Below are 23,891 nucleotides of genomic sequence, written 5' to 3'. Positions count from 1 at the left end.
TCCATAAACCTTACTAAATGACTTTTTTAATAGATAAACTTATTGGCAAATATTATGTGTTAGATTATGTAGAGGAACTCTAACTCGGAGAATTTATTAAGTAATCCTAAATGATTGCTTTAACCATATATATAAATTTTGTTAGACTATATTCAAACGGTAATTTGAGTAGCAAAGAAAATGAATTTCAGCCAGAAGAGCCAGGATTTCCCTCTTATCACATTTCAATATTAACCTTCTACCACGTTTCCTTCTCTTGATGTTCATTTAAATTATTGTAAGAATAGAAATAGAAATGTTTAATAAATAGTATGAATATATATATATGATAAACAATGTCATACATACGTACATACACACGAATAAATATATAAATGATATATTATTATATGATTTGATATAATTTTATCTTTAATTTAAAATTATTTGAAGATATGATATACGTACCAATTGTATAGTCATATATGTTTTTATTGAAATATGATATTGTCAAATTTACTGAGCACAGGAAGTACAGTTGCAGGTTTTGGGGACGAAAGCGCAAACCCCAAAAGGTTTGCCGGGAAGCTGGCAGTCGATTCCAAAGCAGCAAGGCATGGTGACACACGTGGCACCGCTGCAGCATTTGCAGGCCAAGCAGAGCTGAAATGGCGTGAGTCTTCGTCTATTATCGACCACCACCATCTCCTCCATAATTCTGTACTCAGTTCCTCCGATTGGCTGCAGCAGTTGCTCTCCATCTGCATATAATGCAACTAATCAGTCCTCCCAAATTAACGCACAATTAATAACAGATTAACATGGATAATTATACATTAATGAATACTCCACCTTGTCCTTGAGCCGCCCTGAAATCGACTATCGATAAAAAAAACACGAGTAATTTGATTCCATGATTCATCTTGCTCTCAGAGACAGACAGACACAGTGACAAAAAGATGCAGGGAGTGAGAGGACGATGAGGATTGGAGGAGAAGGAGATTTTGGGTATAAAAAGATATATGTGGTGGAGAAAAGATTGGTAGTTGTTTCGAGGTAATGGCATTGGTCAATTCTAATGTTGGTTTTATGTATGCCATAAACCACGTCATTTGGATAAGAAATTTAACGAAGAAAAATGTATTATTGAGATCAATAAAATTATGTATATTTATTATAGATATATAATTATGTATATTATTATATAATTAATTAATTTTAAATTAAAAATAAAATAACTTTTAATTTAAGTACATTTGGTGTCAGCTCTATTGGATTTAAAATTTACTAGCACATTGTCGGTTCTATCATTTGAGGAACTTGGAGCAGTCCTTTTAAAGTCAGTTTTGAATAGGACCAAAACCGAAATGTTGGGTATCTATCAATTTTGATTTCATGTGACTCTTTTGCAAAATCCTACTTTATGTAACAAAGCCGGAATAAAGATAAACTTAAGTTTAACTTGAATTTGAAAGATCTAATCCAAATTAACAATGAAGTTATTGAAGAAATTGTCAGAAAATGTATAACGAGAAAAGATTGTCAGAGATGAAAAAAATAATTACCAGAAAAGGAGAAAAACTATTGAAAAAGATAAAAAATCAACAGAGAATAAATCTTCATACAACTTTCTGACAACCCCTTAAATTCAAACCAGGTTAATAGCAAGTTGAGACCAAACCAATTTAGGTCAGATCCAACCCCACGCATCTCACATAAGCAATTAAAATTACACGCATCTGATGGTGAAATAATTGTGGCAAGTTTTCATGTTCATAAAATCAAGAATTGAAATCCCAAAATTATCAGTAGTTGCTGAAGCCCACATAAGAAATGTCATCATCTTCGCGAAATCAGCAGTAGCATTAGAAAGCAAATCCACCTTGAAGTAAAAAATTTGAATATGTAGAGGAACAATATTTAACACGCAAATTTCCCTGGTGAACACAATTAGAAAATTGACGCAAGCAACCATGTTGGCTATAGGGGGGGCTTGGGTTCCAAGTGATACAGTACAGTGTACAGTAAGCACAAAGAAGCAAAGGGTTGGAGAGGAAACTGCACACCAAACAGTACACAATTGCTTAAACTTTTTCATCGAACCCTGCATGCTGCAGGTCCACTGGGCGAACAATTTGGATTTGGCGATCGACAATTAACAGCAGGACCAACATTATTGCCAAATCTAGAACGTACCCGGTAACCTGGAACTCCTCCCATTGCAAAAGCATTAGCACCATTAACAGCTAAGGTAGGGGAAATTGATGATGAGACTTCATTACCACCATCGTTTGTACATTGTAGAGGTTCCAACGTTTCAACTACATCGCTCATCAAAGGCCTTGCTTTAGGATTTTGGCTAAGACAATAGTATGCCAAGCTGCAGGCTTTCTGAGCTGCTCTCACTGAGTACTGATTTTCCAATCTAGGGTCAATTATTTGCAACATTTTCTTCTTGTCATTCAGTTTCGGCCGGGCCCAATCTACCAGACTTTGCTCCTTGCTTGGTCTCGTTTTGTCAACAGATTTTCTACCAGTCAAAAGCTCCAAAAGAACAACTCCAAAGCTGTATACATCACTCCTGGCAGTGAGGTGGCCTGCTCAATACATTCAGATCTTATCATTGCACTACAATGTTAAATTGCACAAGCACTAGCAGAAATAGAATTCTTTGAGTACGAGAAAGTAGAAACGTGAAAACCAGTCACATGCACAACACAGACATCACTGTTACTTCATCTACTGACTTAATTTAAAGGAAAGCCACAGGTTACATGAGCAATGAATTCAAAAATTAGTCAGCATGCAGGACAAGTGATTAAGACTAGGGTGGGATGCACTATACAAGGCACCAAATTACTGAGAGATGCACTGATCAATTATAATTTCAACAAAGAAAAAAGCTATAATGAAGGGTACGAATTGCAATTTCTCAGAAGATTTCATACTTTCATTTGGTTCCCGAAAAGTGTTACAAGGCTAAACATAGTAATGAGCTTATGAGTGAAAGCCCTTCTTCAGTATTGTCTATCATTCCTTCATTAATGTTCAGGAATCAAATGAAGGGTTTCAGTTGCCATGGCCAAAGGCTAAAGCTCCTAAAAGGCCAACCCTTCTGGTTTCATCAAGAATACATTACAGAAATATTTCCAACCCTTAAGCTTAAATTCATGCAAACAAAAGACCTGGAATTTTGATGAATCTCACTTCAATTCTAAATTTCATGACAAAATTTTCTTAAATTCTAAACCTCACAATCAGAGAAGCATGAAAAATTTCCCTTCCATCAATGGTTTTTTTTTTTCCTTTTTACTTCTCTTTTTTTATATATGTCAAACTGCTGCCATATTATCTATCACTTCATAGTTCTTACTCAAGTTCTCACTTAATAGTTCAATCATTATTTTCTTCTTCTTTTCATCATCAAATTTCTTGTTTCCCATTAACTACAATGTCCTTTCTCATAATAATGAAAGTTTGTATCACTTCCTGTTCTAAAGATAACATGTACTGGTACTTAAAATAAGTAAGTTAATGTAAAAATCATAGAATGACTCCAATTTCAGGTATACAAGAGACAACATTTGTAAAACTCCAGTGAAGAACCTTAAAATGGCCCATATTATACACCATCCAATTTGTATAAGAAAGAACCATCACACCAAAGAATCCAATGCCATCTCTCTATCATGCAGTTCTTATTATTAATGCCATCAATTATAGATTCTATTCTCTTTACATACAGAACATAAATTCAAAACAATCCCCAATTGATTAAAGATTTCTAGCTATATTCCCATATAGATTAGGACAACAGTGATGATAAATTAAGTATTTCTAAGATAAAAATGAGGGCATACCAGTCATTACATATTCAGGAGCAGCATAGCCATATGTACCCATCACTCGAGTTGAAACATGGGTCTCATCACCTTGTGGTCCAGCTTTTGCAAGACCAAAATCAGAAAGCTTGGCTGTGTAATCCTGAAGACTCCAAGACAAGGAATATTGATGAACAAGAACAAATATACCAAACAACCATAACAGAATATTGTTAAGAATGGGATGTATGAAGTTTCTACTCACAGTATCCAACAATATATTAGAGGTTTTGAAGTCCCGATATATAACCGGCCTTTCAGCATTGTGAAGGAATGCAAGCCCTTTGGCAGCTCCAAAAGCAATCATCATTCTTGTGGCCCATGATAGTGAAACAGTTGCCTCTAAATGCCTCAGGAAACACCGTATTAAAATAAGGAAAATGTACTGGAAACTAAGTAGCAACATTATACTTCCTAATGTCATCAGAATTTATTGCTATTGTTTGATCAGTATTATAGTCCTCAGTAAAACTTTATAAAGAAACAATTGAACTCACATACAGGATAATAGATTACAACAATGTTAAAAGATGAATGGTACAGATATAGTTAACGCCCCATTTGAAAGCAGAAGCATTTGAGAATGAAATGCCCTAAACTTCATAATGTGGGAAATGAAAATTTCTCTTCCGTGTAGATGACACTCACACCTGATCATGAATTCTTGATATTATCCTTTCATTAGGGTGGAGAACGAAGTTTTGCTCTCAATAATCTGTCTGCTTGATGTTATTATCCTAAGGACATTAGATTAAGTTTTGAGAAGCCATAAACTGTATTTCATATGAATTTTGACCTTAAAGAGCACCATCCAAGACCGATAAAGAGTAAAGTTGACAGCACTCATCACTGAATATATACTGTAACATGCCCAAAAAGGGATGGAAAAGCAATGCGTATGAGTAGTTACTTCTAGGGCATTTCCTAAGCAATCAAAAATCAAACAGGATTTGCATTTAGACCTTATAACAGGAAGTGAAAAAAGTTTCAATTTTAAAAGCATAAAGAGCTAAGCATATAGTAAACGTTTACAAGTAGTACAGGACTTGTTACTTTTGCTCAATTCTTCTAAAATATGGAATAGCAAGTGTAAAATGTAGAAAGCACAAGTGCATACTTCTAGGGCATTTCCTAAGCAATCAAAAATCAAACAGGATTTGCATTTAGACCTTATAACAGGAAGTGAAAAAAGTTTCAATTTTTAAAGCATAAAGAGCTAAGCATATAGTAAACGTTTACAAGTAGTACAGGACTTGTTACTTTTGCTCAATTCTTCTAAAATATGGAATAGCAAGTGTAAAATGTAGAAAGCACAAGTGCATACTTCGAAACAGGTGATTTTCAAGGCTCCCTCTGAGCATAAACTCATAGACAAGTAACCTGTGATCATCCTCGCAACAATATCCAATCAATTTAACAAGATTTGGATGTCTAAGTTGGCCGAGGAAGTTCACCTCCGTCTGTGGACAAAAAAATTAATTAATTAACCGAATAAACAACATTCAGATGAAAATACATACAGAAAGAAAGACATACAAGCCATTCACGGTGACCCTGAAGGCCCTCCTTATTGAGAACTTTTACAGCGACAGGGAGAGATTTGAGACCAACCCTGACATTCTCATCAATGTAACCTTTGTAAACAGTTCCAAATCCACCTTCTCCAAGAATATAATCAGAGCGAAAACTCTTGGTGATAGTCTCGAGCTCGAACAAAGTGAAGGCAATTACATGAGTATAAAGCATAGCATTGCTTCTACACTCCTCCAAATTACGTGGAGTAGAAGAATCGCTCAGATCTGACACAGAACGACTATGTTTCTTCTCCGTTCTAACAGGTAAAGAAGATAAGTTTTGTAATTGCTGAACTGTAAAAATGTCGAACACCACAAAAACGAATAATTAAAAATACAAATAAACCCTAAAATTAACAAATAAATGAAAAAAAAAAAAGAGATAAATTAGATCTGAAGAAGACCTTGAGCACTGGTGACAACGGCCGATTCCTCTCTAGTACCACAGTTGCCCATTTTCCACTGGCGTAACGTTCCTGATGGCGCTCAGGCTGAGTTTCATTCTTCGCTCGCTGCCGAGGTACTGTTTTCTTCCTCACTGTTTCAGCAAGCTTTCTTTTTCAAAATACTGAAGAAATGAAAATTGAAAAATGGAAAATTACATATTAATTACACTCCATAACTAGAATTACTGGAAATAAAACTAATCAGACCTCTTTTCTCGTCTCGTCTGTCTTGCTTGCCTTCTTCTCTGTCGTGACTCAGTTTTACCAAACGGTATGTGGATCTCCTCTTGCCTTCTTTTTTGGCTGCTTTTTTTACAGTAACCCCAAGATAAATTTTGACTTTTAATATACTTTTGCTTCCTCATTTTATTATAAATGACAAGGAGATCCAGTAAAATCTCAAAATGACAATTAGGTTCATATCAATTAAGGGTGGATTTGGGCCAACCGAGCTGACTTAGGCTCAAATCAATGTTCAACTCAAATAAGTCAAACTCCAACTGAAACTTTAGCTTGGTAGCTTGACTCAAGGTTGAGGGCTCACCAACAATTCTTCACCAAAGCACTTTCATCTATGATTATTCTTCTTATTCTCTTTTGTTGACTTATCACTTCTCTAATATTACTATTTATCATTCGAGGCGTATAATACTCACATGGACTATTTCATTAGTTTCGTATAATAATTGTATGGTTTAAATTGTAAAATTATGTTACGTATTGAACAAGGGAGTGCAACAACCGTTTATAAAAATATAATGTTCATTTCATAGTGGAGAAAAAATAAGTTACCATTTCCTCCATTAGTGCGTATTCTCCTCATAAGGTATATGTCTGGAAAGAAGTACTAAAAATTAGCTCGAGCTTGAATTTGAATTTATCATTTTAGCTTTGAATCAAGCTTAAATTAGTCTTTGTAAAAATATATTGAGTCTATAAGTGTGAAGATCAAAACTCATATTACACAAAACTAATTAATTTATATTAAGGTCTAATCTACCACTTTTATATATCACTCATTTATATTATTTTTTAATCATTATATACTGTTAACTCTATCATTTGATTGGATGCATTGTCACTTGATATTGAGATCACAATTGAACCATAACATGGCATAATTTGGTATACTTTAACTCTTGGGACACTAATTAAACCATGTTAGACTATATCAGACTTGGCAATCTGGTATACTTTCGCTATCTTTGTAGCTACCATTTTTCATTTAAGACTATCAAGCTTATTTACATAATAAATAGAATGAGTGATAAAGGCTTATGGCTATGTAGAGGAATTTGTCTAATTCAATTCTTAATTGATAAGGACTTAAATATTGTGCGTTTGATTCGAGTAATATTTTATTATCAAAATTAAAATATTATCTTGAAAATAACATATCTAAAATATTATAATATATTATTTTATTTAAATAACCTTAGATATAATTATTCTAAAATATTTTTTAGGCCAAAGGACTATTTCCCACCCAAGGTATGCTATTTTTCTAATTTTTCTCCCTTTAACTTTAAAAATCTCATTTATCTATTTGTGGTTAATTAAAATTAACGGTTTTAAAGGTAAAATCGTCATTTTATCTGTATTATTAAAAATAAACTTAAATTTGATTTTATTTCCCTCCTAAACCTTAAAAATTGATAATTTCTCCTAACCCAAGTTTTAAAAAACAACATTTCCCCCCTTAGGGTCTTCAAATTTTCAAAGTTAGTTTTTCAACACCGTTTCTTCCTCTCTGACTACCTCCAGGCAATGTCTCTTTCTCTCCGGCACAACCTCCTTCCAACAGTTATCCTGGGCATGATTGTCGACGAAGACTAGTCGTCTTTGTCGAGATGAAGATGAATCATCTTCGTCAAAGTCTTTGATGAAGATGAATCATCTTCGTCTAGAGAAGAAGAATCCTCGTCGACGATGAGTCTTCATTGTTGATAAGGACCTCGTCTTCGTCTTTCGATGAAGACGATTTGTCTTTGTCTCGACGAAGAAGGCTCTTCTTCGTCGACGACCATGTCTAGGACAACCGTTGGAAAGAGGTCACGCCGAAGAGAAAGAGGCGTCGCCTAGAGGTCGTCAAAGAGGAAGAAATAGCGCTAAAAATTTGAATCTGAAAATTGGAAAACTTAGGTTAGGGGAAATTATTAGTTTTTAGGGTTTATGTGGGGAAAATGATATAACTAACAGACTCAATTAATTTTAATAGTCTATGGGTGGGTAAATAAGATTTTCAAAATTAATAGAGGAAAACTTAAAAACACTGCATACTTTAGGTGAGAAATAGTCCATTGGCCTATTTTTTATATTTTTTATTATATTAATTGAAAATAGTAATAAAATATTATTAAAATTTTTTATTACTTATCAATTAAATAAAATAATATTAATAATAAAAAATAAATTATTAAAGTAATTTTTATCTACTCCAACCAAACGACCTCTTAAATTTTACTTAACTTATTTTATCTAACTTTAAGGACCAAAATATGTTTAACCCCAAAAGCGAGCCTCCCATCATTTTATAGTTTTTTAAAATAAATGTTGGGCAAGATTCAAGCCAAACAAAACTTAAATAAAAACCAATTCAAACTTAGTTTGAATTTAAAATGGCTAATTAGAATTTAATTTATTTGAATTGGTAATGTATTTATTAAAAAATTGTTAAAAAATCACTTAATAAAAAGAAAAATGATTATTAGAGATTAAAAAAGAATAAGAAAAATTATCGAAAAAGAATGAAAGTTTTCAACAAAATACAAAGAGTCCTCAGAGAAAATGAAAATTATTTAAAATAATGACTCTGTTGATCACCCGATTGAGTCGAATTCATCTCAATCTAGTTCGGTTTGAATTCACTCATACAGGCCCAAGTAATAGACAAATGGGCTGATCCATATGCATGGAAATTGTATGGGCTCTGAGAAAGGGGAGCCCATAATCCGGCAGCCATGGTTTCAAGTCCTGTCCAATTTGTCTCATCATCAACTATTCAGCCAGACTCTCACTCCTGCGAATTCTAAGCAATGACGATGGCAACGGCAACGATAACGGCTGTAACGGATACGAGTAGCAGATGGAGTCTGGCATCTCTAAGTTCAGCTCTTCCTTCACTCAATTCATCTCCTTCTTCAAATCAATTCAATTCATCCTCCCCTTCTTTCCCCCAGCGTCATCTCACTCTCAGCCTCAACAAACAACCACAACTCATCCCATCTTTCACCGGACTCGCTTCCGCCAACCATCTAATCTCCCTTGGCTTCTCCGGTAAGTTGTTTTCTTCTCAAATTCGACATTTATCACTTTCATTTTCATTTTTCTGAGAATATATGTATGTATATTTTTTAATTTTGGTTTCAGACTGCACGAGCCTTGGACATTGTTTCACTATTGTGGATAACGGTCGCCGAATTTCTGCAATGAGTCATGGAAGGCGAGTTCCGAAGCTGAACAGACCACTGGACCAACGGCGGGCTTTTCTGCGTGGCCTTACGACTCAGCTCCTTAAGCACTATATTACTTCTCTCAAATCTCTATATTACCATACATGCGTTTGTCTTTTAAAATTAAATGGTTATATTATTTTTAAACAGTTTTTAGATGGTTAATTGTAAGTTAGATTGAATGTTGTTTGATTGGTCGTGAAAAGTTGTATATAATATTTCTTGTAGTTTAATCACTTTCCGTGATTATATTACATGTGTTAATTGTTGTCGAGAGGGTAATTTTTAAGTTATGTTGCATAATGAAAAGACTTGGTGTCTAACTTGCGTTTTTTGCAATTGTTTATATTTTGTAGGTTAAACTGACCGGTTGAATTGGTTGAACCGTGACCTAGTACAATAATTAGTTTAATCACTCATCCAGTTTTAAAAACATTACGTTTAACCAATAAAAGCAAAATCCTCGGTTATACACAAAAAAAAAAAAGTGGTTTGGCCTTGAATCAATAGCTGCGGCTATTATTGTTTGTTTGGAGTTTAGTAAGAAAGATTTGAATAATAGTCACGTTGGCCTAATACTTCCTATCTATGCCTTTGGTCGGCCGAAGTAATTACTAAATATTACAAATTCTCGAATCAAATCAAATTTGGGTTACAATATTTATTGTCATAAATTTTAAGTCAAGTTAAAAAACTTGTTTAACAATTGGATTGGTTCAAGCGTTGGGTCTTAATCAAGTTAAAAAACTTATCTTACAATTCAATCGGATCAATCTGTAGTCAAATCAAGCTAGTTCTAGTGTCCTATTAACATTTACATAAAATTTTTTATTTAGTTATATATTGTTCTAAATTTTAACCTATCATCTTGCAAATGGATATGGTTTTCACTAAGTCAAAACTGATTTCGATTATATTATCCCGTTGTTAATGAATGGCACCATATAGGTTACATTCATGTTTAGTTGAATATTGTTATAATGTTTATTAAAATATTTTATCAGTTTGACAGTCAATCATACTAATTAGATCAAAGTTGTCTTTGATCGGATCAATTTTTAATATGAGTCTAAAAAACCTTTTTTTTACCCTTTGGTTTTCTCAAATCTAAATATTATTTATACCTTGTATTCACAATTAGGGTTTGGATTTGATCCGAATTTAGATTGAATCCAAGGCTCAATTTGAATGATTCGATTTCAACCCTATAAAATAATCTCACCCATTCAAATAAGGAATTAGATGCTTTAATAGTGAGTAGGTTTCAGAATCAACCTCTTCGACTACAAGTTTAAAAGAATATCAAGTCGGTTCAATGACTAAATTGGATTTCAACCATGATATAAGTCATTCAGACGGTTTGGTTTTAAAATAACGCTAAAACACAGTATTTTTAAAACTAGATCGAATCATCCAATTCGATTAGTTGAACCATGAACCACTCTATAATTAGGTCTAGTTTCACAATCTGACCCGATCTATATAAAAATATGAACTTATTTGAAATTTAGTCGAACTTAGTAAATCTGTTGAACCAAAAAAACAATTTAAACCCAATAATTTATAATTGGTTTTTTCTTTATCTATGTAATGAAATGTTAATTGTTTAATTAACATATTTGAAATTATGTTTCATATGTTTTATGTTAAAAAAATATAGTAAATATTTAATACTATTCAAGAAATACATAATAATTTGATAATAAATTGAACTAGTTGGTTATCTAATCAAACTGATCGAATTATAAACTAATAAAATAACTGGCTCGATAACCGGTTTGGTTTTAAAAACACTGCTAAAACACCCACCAAATCTAATGGAAACACACTTCATCTTTTACTATAATCTAAACTTATACTCATAGTAGTTGAATTGTATAGTATATCATATATATCGTATCTTATTGTAGAATGCAACTTATTGCTAATAATAATTATAATAAAAAATTCAAATCGATATATCATTATTACTTCTCTAATAAAATTGTATCGCCTTGCATCAATAAGATATACTATAACATATGATATATGTAGCACAAAATTTTTATACATCATAAAATTTTGGTCGTGACTCATTTTTTTTGTTCAGTGACAAAAAATCTCATCTGAATTAAACTGTTACATTCGATCAAAACTAATTATACTAAATAAAATAAACTTTAAAATCTTAAAATTATTAAATTAAATAAATTAAAAATTTGATCCTAATATATCAATTAAGAAAACTAAAATTCATATGGTTTAATATATAAAATATATATATATTTTTTACTCCAATTAGTGCCTTTTTAGTGTTATTCATTTATTTTATATTGTACGAAACTAATCAGACACCATGTGATCCTAATAAATAATACTAAAAGTCTGAGGTGAAATTGGCAACAATTGGTGGGAGTCGCTGTCACTGAAACCGGCCTAGCCAATCACATAATCATATGAATTATTGATATTCCCAGAATTTGGACAAGGGAGGTGTCCACGCCTCCGCCGCCAATTGGTCCTCAGCCACAACTTTTATTTTATGTATTATTAAGGCCCAAATAACTATGTCCGCCCAGTGTTAGATGGAAACTCAATTTCCCATTTATTAATTATTAAATATCTATTTATTTATAAAATTTTATTATTATTATTAGTGATAAAATTATTATATATTAAAATATTTAAAAAATTAAAAATTTATCATATATTTTTTTTAATTTTAAAAATTTAATAAACTTTTTTATCTAAAATTCAAAAAATCAATATTTTTGTCAAGATTTTTTCATTTATCATTGTCAAAGAATAACGATATTCTCTTTTCCTCTCGGTTTCTCTCTCAGTCTCGTTCTAATTCTTACTATCACCTACTGATACAACTGTTTGACAAAAACTTTTTTTCGTCTTCAAACAAAGATATATGAGTATTGAATTTTTGGTAATTAACATATTGAAAGTTGGCTTGCATCATACCTTGAGTGGGACATAGTTATTTAGCCTACTAATAATATATATATATATATATATTTGCCTTGAAAGTAAAGAAAAAATGGTGATTAGAGTTCATTAATTTATAATAAATTAAGCATTCTTAATTTCTTATTCTTATCATCACGTCACCATCTTATCGCAGTTCATGTGGTTTCTGGTAGTGAAGGACATTCGTTTGAGATACTGTCATTTTACTCCCTTCATTTTAAAAGTGAATTTATTAAAAGACATTACTGCCCTTTAAACCTTTATTTGTAATTGAGAGTGAAATTTTCTTCATTCTTAAATAGTTGTTTGTCATATATATAATAATAGATAATGTTGAAACCAAAACTAAACTAGTTCATAAGATTAGGTTTGATTTAAGGTATTGGATTCGATCCACTCATGATGGGTTGACCCGATCCATTATAGCTGCAAATACAATATTAACCTATAATATATGATAATTTCAATTTTACCCTTGACAATTATTAAAGATAACTGTTACTCTCCTTCTTTATTTAAACTAGTGTAACTTCAATTAGGAGTTAGAATTCTTACGCAAAAAATTACAGAAAGCACAGTACTCTTTCTCTTCTATTTCTCTGGAAGAATTTTATAGAAACAAAGAAGCAAATTAGTAAAGTGTGTTGTGGATACTCCCAGAAGTGCATCAAATCATCAATCATCATCAATTGTCAGTTCAATAAACTATGTATGTTTTTCCTATGATTCTGGAATTGGTATTATTTTCGCTTACATAAGATATTCGAACTTGAATTCCAACTTAGATCAAATTAGGAGAATTCAAGTGAAGGATATGGTTCATTTTCATAAGTTTGAATTGATCCAAATGTTTGAGCTCAAACTAATAAGGTTAGACTCAAACCAAGTTAGTTTAAGTTCGAAAGTTGATATTACTCAATTTGACTCAGTTTAGCTTAATTTGAATTTGTTTAGCTCAAATTCGAATTGAGTTTGAATCAAGAGGTTTATCTCGTTTTTGAAATCAAACCAAACTCAAGCCAAATGGACGGATTGATTTGGTTTAAACTTAACTCGTGCCTCGAATTAAATTATATTAAGTAATTGTTAAAATATTCGTTTTACCTATTATTAGATAAAAATAATGTCGATTTGTTAATGTATTATAAATTTGAATAATGAATAGGAACCACGAAGAAGAGTCATAGATTCGAACAATTTATTCAAGTCAAACTCAAATCATCCTTAATTTTGGTTTATCAAATCCAAACCGAACTATTTTTATTTTAATCCGAACTCGAGTTAAAGGTGTTCGAGCTTAGCTTGGTTTATATCCACCCATACAAATTGGCCAAAATTGAATATAAAATTAATTTGTTTTCAAAACAAGTTTGAGGCTCAACTCGTTGATCACGAGTTGACTCTTTTATATTTGAATCAATCTCTAATTGAACTTTGTTTACACTAAATTTGGATCGAATCTAACCTTATTTATTTTGAAGAAATTAACAAAATTAGAAAAATGTATAGCTTTTAAGGGTATTATTGTCTTTTAACACCAATCTCATTAAGTGTGGCAGGTACTAAAATCATAGTATTTCAAATAATTGTCCTTAAGAAAAAGTCCCAGGAACTAAAATGATGTTATATCGCGATCTCCCTCACCATCCATTGCTTCTTCCCTTCCAATAAAAATTCATTAATGGAGTTTTGACGTCACGTGATGGTGGCGCACCCTCAACCCTTTCTTCTTGTAAAGGCATTTTCCCATTGAAGCCATCAATATATAAATCCTCCATTCATCCTCAGTCTCCTCATTCAAGAATAAGCTCGCAATATCCTTCACGCACTGCAATAGGCGAGTGATGAGAAAGGTCTATCCCAACGGCACCGTCGCCGCACCAACCACCACTAAGTCCCCGCCGTCTGACGAAAACAAGGCCTTCGTCCTCACTGTGTGGAAGAAATCTCTGCTTTTTAACTGTAATGGATTCACCGTCTATGACGACAAGGGCGACCTCGTTTTTAGAGTCGATAACTACATGCAAGGCCATAAGGGCCAGATCCTCCTCATGGACGCCGCCGGCAAGCCTCTCCTCACCTTCCGCCGTAAGGTGTGTATATATACATATACATATATATTTATTAAAATTCTTTCAAATTATCTATTTCTATGCTCAATTAATGTGGATTTTAACAGAAGTTGAGCTTTGGAGAAAACTGGCTAGTGTACGACGGAGAAACGGACATTAATCCGGCGTTTTCCGTGAGGAAGAAAGTGAATATCCTCAACAAGTGTTTGGCTCATGTGAGTCGTATAAGTTGTGAGCATAACGGAACGGGATCATCTCCGTCATCCAACAACAAGAAGAAGAATTTGATGTATGAAATTCAGGGATCGTATGCGCAACGATCGTGTGCCGTGCACGACGGAAAGAGGAGAATAGTAGCGGAGATAAAGAAAAAAGAAGCCGTGGGAGGAGTTGCCTTCGGCGTCGATGTATTCCGTCTAATTGTATATCCAGAAATCGATACAGCAGTTGCCATGGCCCTCGTTATTCTCCTGGACCAGATGTTTGGATCTTCCCGACGCTTTTCCTCATAATTTTTCTTGTTTGGCACGGCAGAACCGCCACCACGACCACCACCGTCACTTTTTTTTTTTAAATTTCTATTATCCAGAAAAGTTTGATTTTTTTCCTTTCATATAAAAAAAACAAACTGAAAGTGGGCGTGTGTGTATATATTCCAGAAGAAAAATAATGGTTTTTTGTTTTTGTTTTTCTCTGGGTTGGTGTTTAATTAGCTGTTGTATCAATAATTAGAGTCCAAACGAATTTATTCGAGTTCAAAATAAGTTTAGCTCGAATGAGTTTGAACATAAGTTTTAGACAATAAATATGAATCCAAGTATAAGTTGGGAAGTAAAACAAAAAATGAACCCGAGCTCAAATCCGAACTAGAGTTATACTCAGCTCGTGAGTCAAGCATGGCTTGCTTGAACTCTCAACAAATGAGGTCGTTTTCAACCTTATCTAAAGATAGGGTTGTATTCAAAATGAGTTTATTCAAACTCAAAATGAGCTTAGCTCAAACAAACCCAAATAAGAGCTCAAGACAACGAACATAAACATGTGGTTGAACGAGCCTGATGAGTTCAAATTGAATCAAAACCAAACCCAATCTAAAATGAGTCAAGCCCTGTTTGAGCTTAGTTCGGTTTATTTCCAGCCCTAGATGTGCCCATGCCTTGCCTCTTGTTACTCATGTATATGAGATCCTTTTCTCCATTTTTATGATTAATAAAAAGAATTTTATTGATGAAATAGAAGCAAAACCGTAGTTTTTAGAATTATACGATATACGATACGTATCATATGATATAATATGATACAAGTAAAAAATAATATATATTATAAAGTATATCAAAAATTGTCAATACGGTGACATATCGTATGATATGATATATATTATCGATATAAATTGATACATATTTTTAGAGAAATGATAATACTGCAGAAGTGTATTTGGATAATTTTAGAGTTTCATAAGGTATTTATGATATTTTTTAAATTGATGAAATGATAATTTCAAATTTTATTATATTTATTTTAAAAAGTTGTATTATACGATACAATACATAATATAATATATAATATAAAAAATTAAATTTTTAATACATGATACGATTATAATTCGACTACCTTAAGCAAAACTTCTACAAAAATCTTATTTATTGATGAGATTTTTCGCCCTTCGTACAAAAATTAATAATAGTGTCATGAGATGAACCAAGTAAAAAAGAAATTAAAAATTAAAATTAATCACACAAAACAAGAAAATTTATGCGGTTTGACTAATAATTCTATATTCAAATTACACTGGGTTTTGTTATTGATTTTAGGATTACATGATACAACAAATATAATCACATAGTTCGTTGAGCAACAAGACACTCATAAAGAGGTTGTTCCTATTAATGATCTGGCTCCACACTCCAAAATTGATTTGATTTGAGTTATTCAAATTCAGAGTGTGCTCATATCAAACAAATCAAATTTGAATCGATTTGAATATTTATATTTAAATTTACCTGGATCAAATTTAAAATTAGATCATTTTTTAAGTTAAGTTTGAGTTTTAACTTGTTGATCTCAAACTAATTTTTTTAAATTAGAGTTGATTTTAAATTAGACTTTGTTCAAACTCGACCGAGATTGAACTAGTGGGTTTTTACAATGTTTAATTATATATTCCCATTAATAGTTAGGTAACAAAGAGTGCTTCAATTTATGTTGCATCACTTTAAAGCATTGAAGTTGATTTTGATGAGAATTATAATTGAGATTAGAATAATATTATATACATAAATAAATTGTATAAATTTTTGTATATAATCGATGTGATAGCATCTGATTGATCAATTTATAAATAAGAGAAAAAATAAATAATTATATCATCCAATCATAAACTATCACCTCAAGTTGTATACAAAAATTTGTATAATATATTTATACATCTAATTTTATTGTTGAGATTAATTAGGGTTAATAGTAGGATTGGATTCGAATTGAGCCCGTTCAAGTTCGAACTCGAGCTATTCGTCAAAATTTTTAATTAAAAATTTTGATACAAAATGACGTCGTTTTGACTAATATATATTAAAACGACATCGTTTAATAGTGAAAAACAAATCGAACCGAGTTCGAGTTTGACTTTCATGAGCTCGAACTCGAGCTCAGCTATATGTAAAACAAGCTGAGCTCGAGCTCGGTTCGGTTCGAATCCAACTCTAGTTAATAGTTTTGTTTGTGTCTGAAAATCAAATGCATATTTGAACTAGAATCATACAAACGATTAAAATATAAAATAATAAAACTATGTATATTTTTAATAAGTAGCAATTAGATATCAATGATGATAACATGATCATGTGATTTAGTATTTTTAAATTAATAATAAAATAATATTGAATTATATAATGACATATCATCATTTGTATTTAAAGTTATATTAATTATAAGCGCATATACAACAATAAAATTATATATATACACTTTTAAATATACAATTAAGTACATAAACAATTGAAGAACCTCTCTGCTAGAGTTGGGCAAGCATTGATGTGTCGCACAGTTACTGTTAAGAGATATAACGATCACTTTAATATTAAATAATATGAATCTTAAAAAAATCATATTTCAAAAACTAATTATTAAAATTAAAAAAGCTAAAACTATATAAATTATATATTAAAAACTTATACTTTTAAAATAAAATCTAAACCTCACGTCTTATACTTATATATTAAGGGGGAGTTTGGTTGGTGACTTTTAAAGATTACTTTGGTAATCTATCTTTTATTATTTACATTATCTTGTTTGATTTATCAATAATAAAAAAATATTACAGTAATATTTTATTATCAATGCTGACGTGACAGGTGATATAGGTAGTAATCTAATTACCACTTATACTTTAGATATTAAAAATTTATCAAAGTAATCTTGATTTTATTATAATTATATTATTATTTATTAATTTTATAAGAAAAAATAAATATATTTTTAATTAATATAAAAATATTTAAAAATAATTATATTCAAACGTATTTAAATAGAATAATTTACTAGTATTCTTTTATTATCGTTAACTAAACATATTAATTATTTATACTATCAATTTTTATTAAACATAATAATCATTTATATCTAATAATTTTCTCAATAATCTATCTTCAAAATAATTTTTCTATTTTAATAATAAAATATTACCTAAATTAAACGTCTCTACAGTTTTCACGAGAGAAGTCTGGTATTGGTTGTAATAGCAATATTACAAGGTGTGGCACTGGTTACATCATGACTTTTAGCCTTATTTTCGCACGCTCACCTCATCACCCACGCGCCGCCTTTTCCAACGTAGACAATTGAAGAACCGGTTCGGTTAGGTGCTACTTAATAATCCACATCCGCTGACGTACGAGTGGATTATGTTTAACCCCTGGGGTTTTAGTTTCTTACCTTTAAATCCCACAGTTTAAGGTACTAGAAATACCCCCTATTGTAATTTGAAAAAACTGTTAAACGAATTTAAAACTAGGACAAATTCAAATTAGGGGTATTTTTGTCTTTAAGTAACAAAAACCATCACAATTAATTGGTTAATGTAAACATTTGTTAAATAAGAAGGGATAATTAACTTAATTTGAATCTAACTCTATTAATAATAAGTCAAATCATATTAAAAATATTTTATTTTCATTACTAGCAAACTATCAAAAGATTCATACACTAAAAACTTGGACTCAAATAATAGACATAAAATTATTTTGTTAAGTCAAATCACCATGGTCATCAACTAGGGTTAGATCCAATCCTGCATATTTCTAATAATGGGTGTCGAATCATGTATCATATCATATATAAAAAAAACTTAATTTTTTATATTATATATAATAAGATACACTTTTAAAAAATAAAATAATTAAATAATAAAAAATTATAATTGAAATATAATCCTTTTAAAAAATATCACAAATACTTTTAACAATTTAAAATTTTTTATATACACTTCTGTTACATTATTTTTTCTCTAAAAAATATATCAAATGATATTAATAATATGTATCGTATTATAAAATATATATTGTATCATATAATATATCTATTATGTTGTATTAATTTAATATACTTTAAAATAGATATATATATATATATATATATATCTCGTATTATAAGATATTGATAACTATGTTTATAACAATTGAACTGATTTTTGCATCTAGTTTATTAGTAATTCATTTTTATTAACCATGGGAACAAGCCCCTGTTTGTGTGGCAAAAAAGAATATATAAAAATATATCGAGGGTTTAAAAAAATGTAAGAAAACAATAAAAAATCACGTGCCAAGTCGCGGAGTAAGGTTTTGAGTCAAGAGCAGAGGGTGGTACGTGTACGGTGTACCATGATTTTGTAGGTAGATCAACGGCAGGGGGCGTGTTTACGCAGTCAGCAGATCTAATATAAACATACGAATCACTCTCTCGTTGCTTCCGTTTCTCGTTTTTTCTGTTATTTCATTTCACTCACATTTGGCCTGATTTCATCGATGGCGACCTCCCAATGGAAATTGAAAGAACACGGAAGGATCCCTAGGAATAATATTTTAGCGCTGGTTGTTTTGGATGGTTGGGGCGAGAACAAGCCCGATCAGTATAACTGCATCCATGTCGCCGAAACTCCCACCATGGACAAGCTCAAGGAGGTATCGATTTCCTTTATTTTATTTTTTATTTTTTGTCCTCTCGTCCTTTCTACTTACGGAATCTGTTCACAAAATTTACCTAAACATAGGTTGTATAGACGGTTAATTTGGATGGATCAGGCTCAGATCCCAACACTTGCTTGCTGCATCGTTATGTTTCAGTTTTATGGAGTGTGAGGAGGACTAATTTGTATTTGATCTGTTTTTTCCGAAGGGGGCCCCTAAACATTGGAGGTTGATTCGGGCGCATGGTGCTGCAGTTGGACTTCCATCAGAAGATGACATGGGGAACAGCGAAGTTGGCCATAATGCACTCGGAGCTGGACGTATTTTTGCCCAAGGGTGATATTCTCCTTCCTTTTCTTTTCTTCTTCTTTATGGAAAGTTTGGTTGCATCTGAAATGGTTTTACGGATTCTACACATTTTAGCTTTTGAAGATGCTAATGGCCTAGAGAGAGTTGACCATACCGTTTTGATGGGATTATATTTCTTGGGGTTTTCAGTACTCATGTTTTATTTTCAAATAAAACTGTCTGTGCAGAAACAATGCGCATTAATTTATTTATTAATAATAATATGTTATTCATATGATGAGAGTTACTTTATCTCTAACTTAAAATCACTTAATCACATAATAACACGTCTTCAACTTGGAATTTAAACTATCTCAGCTCACTTGGCTTTCAATATTTGTACTCTGTGGTCTGTGCCAGATTTATGTCTTGTGAAATATCGATATTAATTGTTCTACCAATATCTGATTTGTCATACATGAATCTAGTTGTGAGATCAAGAACTTATGAAAATTTGAGTGCAGTGCAAAGCTCGTTGACATTGCTCTGGCCTCTGGAAAAATCTATGATGGGGAAGGGTTTAAGTACATAAAGGAATGCTTCAAAACTGGAACTTTGCATCTCATTGGGTTATTGAGTGATGGTGGAGTACACTCCAGGCTTGACCAATTGCAGGTAAAAAAGCATTGTACTTGAGGAACAATGTGAATATATTTTTTCTGTATTTTATATATTTTTTATTTTGTGCAGTTGTTGCTCAAAGGAGCTAGTGAGCGTGGTGCCAAAAGAATTCGTGTTCACATTCTCACTGATGGGCGTGATGTTTTGGATGGTTCGAGTGTAGGCTTTGTAGAAACTCTTGAGAAGGATCTTTCAGAATTAAGTGCAAAAGGTATTGATGCACAGATTGCATCTGGTGGAGGCCGCATGCATGTCACTATGGATCGTTATGAGGTATGAAAAATAATGTCTGGATATTTACGAACTTAACCTATTACCGTGATTACTTGCATGGATTGCTATTGTTCTCTTCTGTAGGTATTGTTTAATTTGTACTGGAAAGCCTGTTTATTGCCTACCTGTAATGTGTCTTTCATAATTGGGCGGTCTTTTTTCTTGAATCTCCTTGAAATGTTAACTTGGTTTTGTGAAGGAAATCTTAAATTTATGTCCGTAAAACTTGCTTTGTTTTACCATAATTACAAACTGTCCTTGCTCTGGGCTCTACTCAATTGTATGATTCCGTGACCTTAATTGAATTTTCTGCAGAATGACTGGAATGTTGTGAAACGGGATGGGATGCCCAAGTTCTTGAGAAGCCCAACACAAGTTTAGGAGTGCAGTTGAAGCTGTTAAGAAATTGAGGGAAGAACCCGAAGCCAATGACCAGTACTTACCTCCATTTGTTATAGTTGATGAGAATGATAAGGCTGTGGGTCCAATAGTGGATGGTGATGCTGTGGTTACTTTCAACTTCCGTGCAGATAGGATGGTCATGCTGGCTAAGGCCCTAGAATATGAAGATTTTGACAAATTTGATCGAGTTCGATTCCCTAAAATCCATTATGCTGGCATGCTTCAATATGACGGGGAGTTAAAACTTCCAAGCCATTACCTTGTATCTCCACCTGAAATAGATAGGACATCAGGTGAATATTTGGTGAATAATGGGGTCCGTACTTTTGCTTGCAGGTCAGTTTCCACCTAGTTTGTATCATGTTATAACCATGTTAAAAATATTCTTTATTTTCTTAATAAACATGTAAATTTAATTCTTTTGCTCTAATTTCTGTTTTGCTTGACCTAGTGCTTGTTCTTTGTTGAAATATACTCCTACTCATTTGGTTTTACTTTAATTCTAATATTTTTTTCTTTTAAATCCGCAGTGAGACTGTCAAATTCGGACATGTCACTTTCTTCTGGAATGGAAACCGCTCTGGGTATTTCAACTCAGAATTGGAGGAATATGTGGAAATTCCTAGTGATGTTGGAATTACATTCAATGTTCAGCCAGAGATGAAGGCCATTGAGATTGCTGAAAGGGCAAAGAATGCTATCCTTAGCCGCAAATTCCACCAGGTAATTATAATTAATGGACTTCTAATGTGATAATTGAGATTGATAGTCAAAATTGAACTGATTAATTATGGCTTTGGTTGTTTCTTAGATACGTGTGAACCTTCCAAACGGTGACATGGTGGGTCATACTGGAGATATTGAAGCAACAGTCGTGGCATGCAAGGCTGCTGATGAAGCTGTCAAGGTATGATTGCTGTAGTGTTTATGCACTAGCATTTACTGTATTTTCATGGTTGATATTTGACTGCTAGTATAGTTTTCTCACCTCCTAAACATGGCTCCTTTCCTTTATATTTTCCAGTGTTTCTGTTGAATGGAACGGGAGACAAATTTGTTCCTGTATGAATGATCTAAATTTATCTATTACTCAATGTCAATTTCAAAATAGCTTTTTATTTTTTTTCCAATGCATTGCAACTCACTTCTCCTGACTGATTTTCCCGCAATTTTCTGATATCAGATAGTTCTGCACACATTGTGATTTCTTAAGAGCATCTTCTTCAAATAACCCATATAAATCATAGCCTCTTCTTCCACTAAACAGTAGCGCTGCTATTTGTGGGGCTTATCTTTTCCAACTATGCCTTTTTCTTGGATGTTATTCCTAATTTTCATAGCCCTTTTGGCCTTCTTTTGTTTCTTTTCTACCATCAAATTTTCTGCTCTTAAGACCCCCATTCCAGTGTTTTTGTATATTCAGATTGATCTGCCATCAAGGATGTATTATAATAAAGCTTATGGTCAAAATTTCTAACAGATTAATGAAAAAGCCTCTGCTATTTCCTCTTTGTGATTTTTAACCTAATTTGTTATAGAAGACTCAGCAATATGCGTTCTTCAAAAAGGTCTCTTGTTTTTGTCTCTCCTAGATTTATTAAAATTTTTCCTGACTAATTTATTAGCTTCCCCCATATCTGTTCGGCAAAAAGTCCTCTTGTTTTTGTTGCCTGATGATGGAAGATGTTCAATCTCAGATAATTATTGATGCAATAAAACAAGTGGGTGGAATCTATGTCGTCACTGCCGATCATGGCAATGCCGAGGACATGGTGAAGCGGAACAAATCTGGGGAGCCTATTATTGACAAGGATAGCAAGATTCAAGTACTCACTTCTCATACACTTAAGCCGGTAATTTTTCTGAACTCTCAACTTTTCTTTTTTCAAACATCTGAAAGAAATTGGTGAATATAGGATCCCTCTATGCCCTCGGTGGTCACATAATTTATGCTTTTGTGTTATATTATGTTCCAGAAACAATTACATTCCCATTTTTTATTTGGGGTACAGGTACCTATTGCAATTGGAGGTCCTGGACTGCCAAGTGATGTTAGGTTCCGATCGAATCTTCCCGAAGCCGGGCTTGCCAATGTAGCAGCAACAGTCATGAATCTCCACGGGTACGAGGCCCCAGCTGACTACGAGCCAAGTCTGATTGAAGTATATGATGCCTGAGCTGAAGAGGTCGCCCGGAACAATCAAGAGAAGAGCAAGTAATACCCAGAGCAATGGCCATATATGGTTTTAACTTGAGAAGTGAAACAATAAATTAAATTAAAATTTTGAGCTTTCTCAGCTTTGTGATGGTTCAGCATCTGCCATATCTGTTGGAGGCAGACCCAACAATACAGATGAAATTTATATCTGTTAAGTTTTGCTTGTTTGACAGGAAAATTCTATGGAAAATTTCCATGCATTTAGGCCTAGCAATGTAAAGAGCATGGCAGGGCATCTTCAATATCACTTTTACTTACGATGGTAATAAAAATATAAGCAGTAGTTGTAGGACATGGCATTAAAAATGTAAAGAGCCTTCTGTTGCTTCTGCTTCCAACAGCTTCTACCACTTCCTCTGGCTTGTTTTATTTTTTATTTTTAATTTTTTAATTTTGTCTATATAAACCAATTCAAATCTTTTTCATTTCCAATTTTATTTACAAATCTCATAATATCTCAATCTCAATTCTTTATTATATTCTCAAT

The 23,891-nt window shown here is 32.3% G+C and overlaps 3 protein-coding genes and 1 pseudogene across 5 annotated transcripts; 3 read left to right on the top strand and 1 right to left on the bottom strand.

Annotated features, from left to right (window-relative positions):
• Window positions 1–1,563: 1,563 nt before the first annotated feature.
• LOC123206278 (probable serine/threonine-protein kinase PBL8) lies at window positions 1,564–6,202 on the bottom strand. 3 transcript variants are annotated; one of them, XM_044623437.1, is made up of 7 exons: window positions 6,088–6,202; window positions 5,839–5,972; window positions 5,397–5,728; window positions 5,185–5,320; window positions 4,066–4,202; window positions 3,840–3,963; window positions 1,564–2,576 (listed from the first exon to the last, which is right to left on the bottom strand). In XM_044623437.1, the coding sequence occupies exons 2-7, from the start codon at window positions 5,888–5,890 to the stop codon at window positions 2,074–2,076; spliced, it is 1,284 nt and encodes a 427-aa protein (XP_044479372.1). In that variant the 5' UTR covers window positions 5,891–5,972; window positions 6,088–6,202; the 3' UTR covers window positions 1,564–2,073. The 3 variants fall into 3 exon arrangements, with proteins under 3 accessions (XP_044479372.1, XP_044479371.1, XP_044479373.1); XM_044623436.1 differs by having other exon boundaries at window positions 5,839–6,002; window positions 6,088–6,196; XM_044623438.1 differs by lacking the exon at window positions 6,088–6,202 and having other exon boundaries at window positions 5,839–6,044.
• Window positions 6,203–8,870: 2,668 nt separating this feature from the next.
• On the top strand, window positions 8,871–9,667 carry LOC123206252 (50S ribosomal protein L17, chloroplastic-like). The gene is made up of 2 exons (XM_044623406.1): window positions 8,871–9,156; window positions 9,250–9,667. Exons 1-2 carry the CDS (start codon window positions 8,916–8,918, stop codon window positions 9,495–9,497), a joined length of 489 nt encoding a protein of 162 aa, XP_044479341.1. The 5' UTR covers window positions 8,871–8,915; the 3' UTR covers window positions 9,498–9,667.
• Window positions 9,668–13,955: 4,288 nt separating this feature from the next.
• LOC123206266 (protein LURP-one-related 8-like) lies at window positions 13,956–15,147 on the top strand. Its single transcript, XM_044623428.1, has 2 exons — window positions 13,956–14,383; window positions 14,470–15,147. The coding sequence occupies exons 1-2, from the start codon at window positions 14,135–14,137 to the stop codon at window positions 14,872–14,874; spliced, it is 654 nt and encodes a 217-aa protein (XP_044479363.1). The 5' UTR covers window positions 13,956–14,134; the 3' UTR covers window positions 14,875–15,147.
• A 4,188-nt stretch (window positions 15,148–19,335) lies between these two features.
• Window positions 19,336–23,696, top strand: LOC123206280 (annotated as a pseudogene).
• Window positions 23,697–23,891: the final 195 nt, after the last annotated feature.

Source organism: Mangifera indica, unplaced genomic scaffold (assembly GCF_011075055.1).
Source record: "Mangifera indica cultivar Alphonso unplaced genomic scaffold, CATAS_Mindica_2.1 Un_0030, whole genome shotgun sequence".
Classification (NCBI taxonomy): domain Eukaryota; kingdom Viridiplantae; phylum Streptophyta; class Magnoliopsida; order Sapindales; family Anacardiaceae; genus Mangifera; species Mangifera indica.
Note: the sequence above shows the minus strand (reverse complement) of the source record. Positions and strands in the feature narration are given on the sequence as shown.